Source organism: Mus caroli, chromosome 2, assembly GCF_900094665.2.
Source record: "Mus caroli chromosome 2, CAROLI_EIJ_v1.1, whole genome shotgun sequence".
NCBI classification, from domain to species: Eukaryota; Metazoa; Chordata; class Mammalia; order Rodentia; family Muridae; genus Mus; species Mus caroli.
The window spans coordinates 118,670,497-118,683,225 of NC_034571.1; the positions used below are offsets into that span (position 1 = coordinate 118,670,497).

The 12,729-nt window shown below is 41.8% G+C and overlaps 1 protein-coding gene across 3 annotated transcripts in view; it reads left to right on the top strand.

Annotated features, from left to right (window-relative positions):
* The window catches only part of Galk2 (galactokinase 2), a 122,659-nt gene that overhangs the window by 75,908 nt on the left and 34,022 nt on the right, over positions 1–12,729 (top strand). For all 3 annotated transcript variants that reach the window (XM_021156374.1, XM_021156373.1, XM_021156375.2), the window contains exon 8: positions 9,872–10,082. In XM_021156374.1, coding sequence (XP_021012033.1) covers positions 9,872–10,082 — 211 coding nt within the window. The remainder of the gene's footprint in view (positions 1–9,871; positions 10,083–12,729) is intronic.

Here is a 12,729-nt window from a genome sequence, read left to right on the forward strand (position 1 = left end):
TTCAGTATCAACTATGAAAGGGCAGGTCTTCTGGCGATTCTTCAAAATCGCTGCACTGCTTTTCCCTGGCTTCAGTGTCAGGAAACATTGTAACCATGGTAACTCCAACTCCAGGGGATCCAGTGCCCCTGGCCTCCAGAGCCATCTGCCCTCAGGTGTGCTTAAACTCCCCACATAATTAAAAACTGAAACCTTTCGGGAGCTATTTGTGTGTGCCTGTGTGTGAGCTGTGAGGATGAGAGGGCAGGTGCTTGCAGAGGCCAGGAGATGGCGCTGGATGGATTCCCTGGGGTTGGAGGTACAGGCACTTGTGAGTTGCTCGATGTGGGTGGGGACCTTGCTTGGGTCCTCTGCAAGAAAACTTTGTGTTCTTAACTTCTGAGTCATCTCTCTAGCCCCAACCCACTTAATTTTTGACCAACGTATAAGAGACATGAACTGGATAAAAGATATCTATTCAATAAGCAGTACTGACAAAACTAGACATCCATTTGTAGAAGAGTTAAATTAGATATGTAACTTTTTCACCTTGCACAAAAATCAGCTCAAACTGGATTAAAAGCACCACTTTTAAAACCAGAAATGCCAGGACTGATAAGGGAAAATGCTTCCTGGTGTAGGCTTAAGCAAGGCATTTCTAGCTTTTTTTTTCTAGCTCTAATAGAACCTCAAATAACACAGGAATTACTTTCCCTAAATTGACAAATGGGATTGTCTGAAATTAAAATGCTTTTCCATAGCAAAAGTAACAGCAGAATGACCAACAAGCCTCCTGGATGGGAGAGAACTTCTGCTAGCCATATTCCAGAAAGTGGAGAGACATCTAAAATAAAGAACTGAAAAACATTAAAATTCTTGCCAATAAGGAAAAGGGCCAGTGAGCTGAACAGACAGTTCTCAAGTAAGTACAAATGGCCAATAAATGTCCAACATCCTTAGCCATCAGAAAAATTCAAATAAAAATACTTTGCAATTTAACCCCACCCCAGTCAGGCTAGCTATCATCAAGAAATGACTGACAGGTGCTTGCAAGGATGTGGGGAAAGAGAGATCCTTAGTCACTCACTGCCGAGGGGGTGGGAGCGGGGCTGGGGTGGGGAGTGAATTGGTGCAGCCACTGAGAAACACCTGCACATGTGCCGTCATTGCTGATCTACTCACAATAGCAAGAATGCAGTTGGCTTAGCTGGCCTTCAGCAGACAGATGCACCATGAATTTTATTCAGCTATAAAGATAACTGAAGCCATGAAATTTGCAGGGAAATGGATAGAACCCAAGCTCACAAAGAGAAATATTACATGTTTGGTGTTTTGTGCAAATAGCTTCTAAATATTAAGTATGTGTATTTTGGTGAGAGTAAATGTAGGGACTACACTTATACTATTCAGTTATATATTTATATATACTTATATATATTCACTACTATACTTACATAGCATTTATATTGTATTAGATATTGCAAACTAAAACAAAACAAAACAAAACCTATCAAATACTGTAAGAATTTTTTCTCTTTTACATTGTAGAAAAAAGAAAGCTGAAAGCCTTCCTCACAGTGGAGAATATATTCTAAATCTCATTTCTATGAATATTTGCATGTAAGTCTAAACTTCTGGAAAAGTAGAGATGAAGAAAAGCCAGTCATAGAGGCCACACGCAGGGATGTGGCTGTGTGGCTGTTTTTGCTTAGGGACATAAGCAGAATCTGTTAATCATATTGACCTTGACCGTACAGTGTGGATCCATTCCTCCATTGTTGGCAGCACAGAAATGAATTTCATTTTATCTGGAAATGGTTTCATTAAATAAAGAAGTAGACTTTCAGGTAAAAATGGCCAGGATGCTTGTTTAACCTGGAGAGACTTGCTTTGTGCGAGAGTGGAGAATGGCTAACCAGGAGAGCTTTGAAAATGATGCATTAGAAAGAAAGTCACAGAGCAGGGTTGTGAGGGCCAGCACACACTTTTTGTATGCCCTGTCTTTCTACAGTACTCTTATGAGTCTGAGTTTCTTTCATACCTAGTTATTACAGGGAAGCACAGCAAAGCGGCGAGGTGATTTTTATTCATTTTGCTTTAATATTGACAGTGCCTTCTACTCTGAATTTTTCCCCTTCTGACTCTTTCTCGCCATCAGCTTTCAAAAACTAATTGATTTAGATTCATTAAAAGTTGGAGTCTTGTAGAGCATTTGAACTAAAATGAAAAACATTCGAAGCAAACTCAATAGAGATTTATAACCATTGCTTGCGTAAATGATACTTTTAAGTGAAGCACATTTTTATGTTTTTAAATTAACAAAATGACCAGGAATCTTTAGTGGGCACAAAATATTTCATATTTTATACATATTTCATTGCTTAAAATTTTCCAGAAATATTGTATGTCTGTTATATTGAGGGATAAAATACGTGACGCCAATACTCAACACTATGGGCAGACCCGCTATGGGGGAGGTCACACTGAGAGGTTATAGCACTGCTCTGCCACATACATAGCCTCAGCTCTTTGCTCGGGGGGCTGCAATAGGGTGGGTATAGTGCTGCTTTGCTACATAGCCTCAGCTCTTTGTAGCAATATGAGAAGCAGTGAGGTAGAGAGTTGTCATGACACTTCAAGAAAAACATACTGTGATCTTTGGAAGGCCTGTCTGGCTGGGTGCCACCACTCAGCCAAGTTCTTTAGCTCCTGTCAGTTTGTGGTCAGTATGGAACTGGTTCTTTGACTGGTGGTAGAATGTGCCGAGAAATTGGCACAGTATTCTCGAGGCTTTGACAATTTCCTTGAATCTGAGCAGAAAACCCAGATACTCAAGACTGCGGTCAATTTCACTCATTCTGTGTATTCAGTAGAGCATGCTTTGCCAGGACTCTAGTGAGTGTCATTGGCAGAACACAGGGAGTTCAAGCTACAGTGAGGAGGCAGAGGGACGGGTGAGGTGGTCTGGGCAGTGAACCTGGAAAGGGGGAGCCCTCAGTGCTGCACTGGCCTTGCAAGCAGTAGGGAGGCCATTGATGCTATAGCAGGAGCTTTGAAGAACCAGTTCATTGGTAGCAGAAACACATCATTTGGTTGAAGAGAAGTGGATCATAGATCATCAGAGAGGTGGGATACAAAGGAAGAGACACAGTCAGGTGTAAAGTGTGACCCCAGTTCTTGGGGTGATGAATCTGGACAGCCAGAGCTACAGAGTGACATCCTGTCTCAAAACAGAAACAAAGGAAAACTACACCCAACTGAGAAAACAGTGCTTTCTGGGATTGACTTTTTGTTTTCTTTTTGGCAGGCTTCCTTCCTTCCTTCCTCCCAGCTCCTCATTCTTCCTACCCCATATTACTGATTCCTTTCCTCCCCCCTCAAATAATCCTCCCCTCTGCTTTCATGTCACACATAATTCATTACCCCACTTAATTTCTTCCTCCTCCCATGATCCCCTTTCTAGTTTTCAACATGTATGTGCACATTTAAATCAATATTTTACATACAACATGCATGCACACATTTAAATCAGTATTTTACATACAAGAGGACACATGCATTTGTTTTCCTGTGTGTGGTGTTTTGTTTAACATAGTGTTCTGTAGCTCCATCCTTCCCTCATGAATGCTGTTGACTTCATTTTTTTCTTTATGTTTGAAGAAAAGTCCATTACATATATGTACTACATTTTCTTATCTATTCTTCTACTTATGGACATCTTAGTATGGCCCATTTCTTTATTATTGTGACAAGTATGACAGGAAATATGGATGTTTAGGTAACTCTGTAGTATATTGTGTTAGAGTCCTTTGGGTATATGATCAAAAGTGAATTGTGGGAGTACATGACAGTTCTATTATTTATTTATTTTTCTTAAATTAAAATTTGTATTTTATGTGTATGAGTTCATTGCCTGCATGCATATCTGTGTACCAAGTGCATGCCTGGTGCCCACAGAGGCAAGAAGAGGCAGGAAGAAAAGGCTCTATGCTTTCCCCATTGATTGGCTAGTACTACTAAATGTAATAAGGAAGCTGGAGAAGTGACTTCTGACAGCTGTGCCCCTGTAGTGGGCTCCATATCCTTTCAGTGCCCATGCCTCCTGTCAGATCCCTGGCCATTATCAGCTGGAGTGTTTGCTTGATGTAGGAGAGTGCCTAGTATTTTAGTTTGTAGCGAGGACACTGTAAGTACTAGGAAGTTCATACCCTGAGAGCAGCCCAATGAGTGATGATTGTGAGCAATGGGAAACATTCTTTGTCTTGCTTTCAGGTAGACACAGCTGAGGTTTACACATCCCAGTCTTTGAAGGGTGTCACTTCTGTCCCTCATTGGCTTGCCTCAAGACCTACTTAGAGGGACCCCTCACCAATGTGGGGTCTTAACCTGCTTATTCCTACCTTTTCCATCACTGGGGACAAAGCACTGTTGCCTGCTCAGGATCCTCCCTGAAGCAGTATGTGATGTGAACCTGTCATGTTTGCTGTGGTAAAAAGGGGCAGTGAATGTTGAAGAACTGTTATCTCAAAGCTTCTCAGTGGGAAACTGTGAGGAAATGACCTGCAGCCCTGAGTCATAACCCTGCCTCCCAGATGCAAAGTGTGCCAGCCACGAAGGCAGCAGTGACACACTCCCTCATTAGGTTCTGTCTCTGAGCAAGTGATCTCACCCATTCTCTCCTCATCTGCAAGTCATCTTTCTGATTCCTGAGCCAAATTTCCAAGGGCTTAAGTGGCTTTCCCATTTTGCTCTCTCACAGCAACACGGCAGCTCATTGGTTAAGCAGCTGTGGTTGTGAGCATGTGAGAGATTCCATTCTTTAATTGCAATGCACACCGTCTTGGCTCAGCAGACCCATTAGCTGAAAGTGAAATGGACGTCAGCCTAACAGCAAACTGGGATATTGCTGGAGTGAATTAGTACCTCTGCCCACAGGGAACAGCAGTGTAGAGGCTCCCTTTGGAAGCAGCCTGTGGGCTGCAGGCATGCCTTGCAGAGTGGTCACACAAGTTGCTGGGCAGGATGTTTTTTCCAAGTGTCTAGGACAACGTGACAGGGTCAAGTAAAGGCGGAGATGGGAACTATCATAGGGAAGTGCTTTTTCTTCCCTCTTCATTCTTTTATCTCTCACTTTTTTTTAGTAATATTTAAAAATTTAGTCTTTGAAAATGTGATAACACTTATACAATGTACTTTGATCATATCTATCCACTACTACCAACTAGTGCCCCCATCCTGTCTCCCTGTCTCTCTCCCAACTTCATGCTGTCTTTTCATTTTATTAATTTAATTTAATATCCACAGTCATCTAGCTGAACTTGAGGCTTACTCCCTGCCTGCTAGCTTTCATAGTCCTGGAAGTTACTCTACAAACTACTTTGCAGTGTTTGGGGGCACAATAAGCATCAAGTCTTACTTAGCTGTGAACTCCACTCTTACTCAGCTGTGAACTCTTTGACCATGTCAGACAAGGTGCACCCACTGATGTATTAGTGGCACAACGGTTCTGAGAGTAACCCATCACTCTCTGATTGGCTTTGCAGCTTGCTCCACAAGATGGAATTTATACCTAGTACTGTAAATCTGGCCAAAACTCTATGCCTGAGGAAGTCAGGGTCTAGGAGTGAACTTTCTGCTCTTGTTTGGCTAAGTTGTTATGGTACCAAGATGCCTTCTAAAAATTCTTTTAGGAGGAATTATAGATAAATGTTATTTCCAGCCATAAGCAGAGATGCTTCTCTGCAGGGACTCATGGTTTTCAAGGTATTAAGAATATGCAAAAGTTGAGTACTCAGCCCTAAACTGGACATTTGTACCAATATTTCTAAGGCATAAGAGATTTTTGCTTGAGGAGGTAGAAAGAAAATAGAAACTGGAAGGAAAGAAGAAGGGCTAAGACATTTGGCACGGCCAAAGAAGTCATAACTTCAGAGCAACTTTGGCTGTCTGCAGTGGGCCTTTATAAGACTGGGCCTGTCATCAGTTAATGGATTAGGAGGGACTCATGGGGCCCCATCCTCAGGCTGAACTGTTGCTACTGGTGGTTTCTGGTGAAGAGACAGTCATTGTTTTCAGGTGTGTGCCCACGGAGGCTCCCACCAGGCTCCAATGAATAGTTCCCCACACATGGTCACACAGACGATCCTAGTTAAACTCTGAGTCTCAAAGACAAAAACAAAACAAGAAAAAACAAAGACATGATTATGGGAGAAGGACTTGTGGGGACAGGGGAGGTTTAATAGGACTGGAAGGGAGATTAGAGAAGCTGGGGTTACACTGATCAGAAGAGACTTTATACATGTGTGAAATTGTTAAAGAACAAACTCAATAAAAGTAATAGAAAGGAGGAACAAAAACTGCAAAGAAAAAAATGATACTCTGTTCTGTGAAATAATTGAACAGCAAAACAATTGTATTGTCTCTGTTCCCAGTTCTCCTTTAAAATCATCTGTTTCAAGTATATGAGCCAGTTTTTTTTTTATATGATTAACACGTTTGAAAGCTTTAGCTAGTAACATTTTAGAAGTGAGCAATTCTAACCAAACTTAAGACCATCTTTTCGTAAGTCCAGCATCCCCTCTAAAAGGAAGAAAAACAGAAGTAAAACAAAAATCATCAAAAAAGAAAAGAACACAATTAAAGATGGGGTACAGAACTAAGCAGAGAGTTCTCAAAAGATGAGCCATTAATGGCTGAGACACACTTAAAGAAATGTTCAGCATCCTCGGCCATTAGAGAAGTGCAGATTGAAACAACTGAGATTTTATCTTCCTTCAGTCAGAATGGCCAAGGTCTATAAAACAAATGACATCACATGCTGGCAAGGTTGTGGGACAAGAGGGACAACTCTTCATTGTTGGTGAGACTGTAAACGTGTGCATCAGTGTGGGAATCAGTGTGCAATTCCTCAGCCAAAAATAGATGTACCTCAAGAAGCAGCCGCACCACTCTCCGGCATCGGCCCTGAGGGTTTCTGTAGCCTACTCCAGAGTCACTGACCTATCTGTGTTCACTGCTGCTGTAATCATAAGAGCCTAATGTCTACCAACTGATGGATGATGGAAATGTGCTACATTTACACAACTAGATATTAGTCAGCTTTTAAGAAAAATTAAATTTTCAGGTAAATGGATTGAGCTAGAAAAAAAAATAATCTTGAGTTGAGGTAACCCAGACTCCAAAAGACAAATATTGTATATTTTCCCTCATATGTGGATATGAGCTTTTAAGCTTTCAGAATGTGTGCTATAGAACCACAGAGGTCAGGTACCCATTAAGGGACAATGTAGAACAAGAGGTTCTTCCAAGGAAGAGGAAATAAAATATAGTGTTATGGAGTGATAAAGAGGAATCAAGACTGGGAGGATTAAATAGGGAGGGGGAGGGAAGAGGGGGCAGAGGGGAGAAGAGGAGGGAAGAAGAGGAGGGAAGAGGGGAGATGGTAAAGGAGGGAACATGAGGAGGGACAACTAACACTAAAGGACATTTGGACAACCATATGGAAACCTACTACCATAAAAGTTCCTAACATATAAACATATATAAAAGAAGTCCAAGTGGACCACCAAAAAATAGTGGTGACAGTGTCCCAAATAGACATTGTATGCCACCAAATAAATCCTCCAGTGCTAGTAATATGTTACATTATGTTGAGTCACTGACTAAATGGGTACTGTGGAACCTCCCCAAACATCATTGGCTATTGCCAACACTATTGCTTGCTTTCTACAACCTGATTGTAAGACCCTATTTCTGAAGATATGTATGCCATAGAACACTTGACAGAGTAGTGTTTGGGTGCCCAACTAGAAGATTCACCTCTACTAAGTAGTATTTATGGTACTAGAAGGTGCTCTAAACACTTTCAGAAGAGAAAGGTAGTCATCAATATCACCCATCTTCAAACCTTGCAACCTACAATGGTGCAATAGTTGCACATGTGTTACAGGAGTAGCCCACCACTTTAGAAAATTTAATTTAAGGCCTTCTCCATTTGAGATAGAGCCTATTAGGCTATTGCTAAAAGTACCAAGAACCTAACACTAGATAGGTCATGGGCCTAGGGGAAAACCTACCATTACTCTGCTAAAGGAACACACTAATAAAATGACTCCTTATTGCATACGGCTATATCCATAGATTAGTGCTTCATTCAGCCCACATCAGAGAATTTTCATCTTGCAGTAAATGCAAATTAACAGAGACACCCATAACTGGACAGTATACAGAGAATGACAGACTCAATCTTAGATGTGATGTCTTCATCAAACCCTCCTTTAAGGCTCAGGGATCTGAGTGGAAGAGGAGACAGAAAGCTTGTAAGAACCAGCTGGTGGAGGACCCAAAGGAAACAGTGTCTTCTAGATTGATGCACATATGACCTCACAGGGACGGATAGCATGCACCGGGCCTGCACAGATTCAAGGTAGACAGGGTCCCAGCATTGAAAAGAGGTAGTGGACATGGGCTCCCAACTGCTAACCAAGAAGCAATCTGTAACTGATACCCACTGGCGCTTATGAACCCTATTCAAGAACAGGCCCCATGACCAGGAATAGTTGGCCAACACAAATGTCATGTTTTTTGTTTCACTTGTTTTTGTTTTGCTTTGGCAGTTTTTGTCTTATTGGTGATGGTGTTGATTTTCATTGGTGTTGATTTTTATTTTCATTGTGGAGTGTTTTGAATTTGGATAGGTAGGGAGGTGGGAAGAATCTGGGAGGAGCTTGTGGAGGGGAAAATATCAAAATACATTGTATAAATGAAGGATTTTAAATAAAGAGCAAAAAGCAAATCAATAAAATGGAAGAGCAAATCAGATGACAACTAACATTCTATTTTCTCTGGATTTTTATTTTTGTACCTGCTGTCTTCACATCCAGACAATGAACTCTTGAGACCTTAGAGAGAGAAGAGCTTTCATTATTTCTCAGAGTCAGTGGCTTAGGGATAATGAAAGAAATGTATTCTGGGTTAGGACTCCCATGACTGCACCTGATTAGGAAGATTTGGTTTATTCCAGGCCTTCAATCGGATTGTGGGGCTACCTCAGAATATAGACTGGAAACCAAGCTTTTTCTGGAGGGTAAAGGAACATAGAGATGTACTACTACCAGAGACCTAATGAAGGGACTTTTCATAGGATCACCAATGAGGTTTTTATTTAAAAGGTGACACTTAACTCTAAATACTCAGATACTTAAATCCATTATTCATTTTCAAGACACCTATGATAAAAAGGGAGTATTTTAATAGAGTCAGCACTGCAGACTATATCTCAGGACTAAGGTCAAATGAAGTTTGAATAGATTTCTCCGGACTTTATACAGAAGGATGAAGTATAGATAGTCTGAGTAGAGATAAAAGAGTGAAACTATTCAAGAATAGCCCTTGAGCAGTGGTTTTAAGCCTCCCTAATGCTCTGACCTTTTAATATAGTTCCTCATGTTGGAATGACCCCCCTCCCCCTGCAGACAATTATTTTTGTTGCTACTTCATAACTATAAGTTTTACACTGTTATAAATTTTAATGTGTGTGTTTTCCAATCATCTTAGGCAGCCACTGTGAAAGATTTGGTCAACCCCCACAGGGGTTGTGACCCACGGGTTGGTGACTCTGCCCAAGGGATAGAGGTGACAAACAGAAACAAGAGTGAGGAATTGTGTGCCCACCACATGCTCCAGAATGCCTTTGCAATGCATGTGTTTTAGGTGACTGACATACAAGCAGATTTAATTCCAAACAACAGAGGCCACAATGCATTTCTGAGCAATAGTGGGAAGATTGTATAGTTTGAATGGAAAAAAAGAGTTCAAGTTGAATGTAACTAATTGAAACAGAACATTGACATCTGAAGTAAAACTTAACCTCTATCTTGGCTTGAACTTGCAGGTCCTTGCTAAACACAAAGGCTTGCAATGGGATAATGTCTTGCGGCTAGAGGAAGTGCAAAGCAAACTAGGGATTAGTCTGGAAGAGATGCTGTTGGTCACAGAGGATGGCCTTCATCCTGAACCCTACAGCCGGGAGGAGATCTGCAGGTGCCTGGGAATTAGCCTGGAGAAACTCCGCACCCAAATCCTGACTCCAAATACTCAAGATGGTGAGTCTTCTGGACAAAGAATTGAATGGCCCATTTGCCACACACAGATGGAAGTCTCCAGATTTCCCCATTGACACTACTGATTTAAAATCATGCCTTAAGGAATTTGGAGAATGCGTGTGTGCTTTGGCTAGTTGGATTATCTAGGTTCCCACCTATTCATTTATCAACAAACATTTCTTGTGTACAGCAGGCATTCTGTGTCCACAGGTAAACAACAATTCCTGCCCTCAGGAGGCTCTCAGCTCTGTAATTCCCTCTCTTTTTGTGGTTATTTTTTCCTATTTGCTTTGCAGTCATATCATTAATATAAACAATGTAGGTTAGAGCAATGCTCATAACTGCTCTAATATTACTTTGGAACATCAGAAAGTCTTTACTGCCCTTATTGAAGTTTGTAGCCTACAAAATGCAAAAATGGCAGGTTATCATTATTTTTTTGCTGGTTGCCTTTGAACAATGCTGTTTTTATCTGATGGTATCAGGAACAAATAGGGATGGGTTATATTTTGGAGAGCTTGGAATGGCTGTTCCTCTTAGAAGGAAAGTTTTTCTATTTGTGGGAAGCTGAGGACCTGGGCATCTAATTGAGATTTAATTTTGCATGAGAGGAAACTAGGGAGGAAGAGTTTGGTGCAGAGTTCAACCTCAGAGCCAGCTTCAATTGTGACATTCAGTTCACCTATACAACTGCTTACTGATCACTTGCTATGGAATTCTGATTTTATATATTGTCTGTCTGTATGCATGTCTACCATCTATCTATCATCTATCTGTCTATCTATCTATCTATCTATCTATCTATCTATCTGTCTATTTTTGTGGTACTAGGGGTTGAACCCAGGCCTTCATGCATGCCAAGCAAATGCTGTATCACTGACCTATAACTTCAGGGCTTAGTGCTAGAGAGATGAGTGTGGTCATGGATGTCCACTTGGGAGAATAGAAAAGAGAAGTCTTGCTGGCTTTACTAAGGATATAGCAGCTACCAAGAGTTAAAGCACAGATAAATCTGATTTTCAGGTTTTTTGAGACAAAATATCACTAAGTTGCCCAGAGAGGGCAACTCACTATGTAATCCAGGTTAGCCAATATAGAGTTTGGGATTCTCTAGCCCCAGTCTCCAGATCTCAAATTACAGGCCTGCGCCTTAAGAACTGGCACCAAAGTAGCATCTTACAGCTGCAACTTATGACAGCTTTGCGACAAGATAAGGGGATGCTTTGAGAACAAGGGCTGAGTTTTTTTGTTTCTAACATTCTTTTGCTATTTTAGTCCAAGCTCAGACTCAGTCTCTAGAAGTGGGTGAGCACACTTGACTGCTGGCCAAAGCAAGCCTACCACCTGTTTTTGTAAGAAGTTTTTTCTAGACCACAGTGATGTATTTGCTATGGTTCTTTGGTTTTACAAGAGCTGAGTATGACAGAGACTGAGTAACCACAAACCCAAGATATTTCCTATTTGGCCCTTTGTAGGAAAAGCTTGCTGGTTCTTACTCCAGAAAAGCAGTTGACTCAAGTTTTCTGCATGTTGCCATGAAAAGAGGCATAGGAGTGACTATGCAATGTACATGAACAGGGCTTAGTGCTGGAGAGATGAATGTGGCCATGGAGGTCCACTTGGGTGATCAGAAAAGAAAAGTCTTGCTGGCTTTACTAAGGATGTAGCAGCTACCAAGAGTTGAAGAACAGATAAATCTCAGGCAGAGGCATGAAGAGGGCTGCATGCCAGAGATGCAAGTGATTGGAAGTAATGCCTGCATCGGAGAGCCATGTGCTAGGAAGCAGAGCCACAGACCTACCTCACCAAAGAGCTTCAGAATCACACCGTGCATATGTGTGCTTCCTACCTGCATTTCCCCTCACATATGGGATACAGATTTAACAAATACATGTGACACTGAACCTGAAGGGGAGGAGAGGGACAGCAGGGTGATAGATAGGAGAGGGTAGTGAGGGGTTGGTATGAACAAAGCACAGTGACAAGCATTTAGGAAAATGTCATAGGGGAACTCGTTAACATGTTAAAGTTTATTAAATGAAGAAGTTGAGTAGAGCATTGGAAGGGAGGGTACCCAGCGGCTCTGACTTTCTCTTCTGACCCAAAATGTCTAATTTAACTTGGCAGATAGGCTGGGCAAGTAGAGCACAGTCTCTACCTTCCAGTAACTTGGTGTCTCACAGGGTAACTGCCACATAAGTCTGCCAAAAACTTGCTAGAATCAGTATGTTTATTAGGAGCCTTGGGATCCTGGAGGAGATGGAAGGAGATGGGTGACTTTAGTTCAGAAGGAGACTTGAATTTGGGCTGGCTCCTGTAGAAAAGCTGTGGACTCCCCAGCCTGAGAGGATGCTAGGCAACTGTAGACAGAGTAGAGGCTGAACAAAGACAAGGAGGCTCCAGGAGCTGAGTATTAGTGAGGGTGTGCCGGGAGGCACAGTGTGCAGTGAAAGGTAGTAAGCCCGTGGGCATGGATTGGCATGCATGCCCATTCATAAACTAGGTCACCACTCTACATTGAATAGATAAAGCATCAGTGAGGGCTAGCCTCTCAGGACAGCACAGGAGAATTCAGCTGGAGATGTTGGAGGAGGGAGGAAGGGAGAGAGGGAGAGAGAAAGTGGAGGGAGGGAGGGAGGGAGAGAGA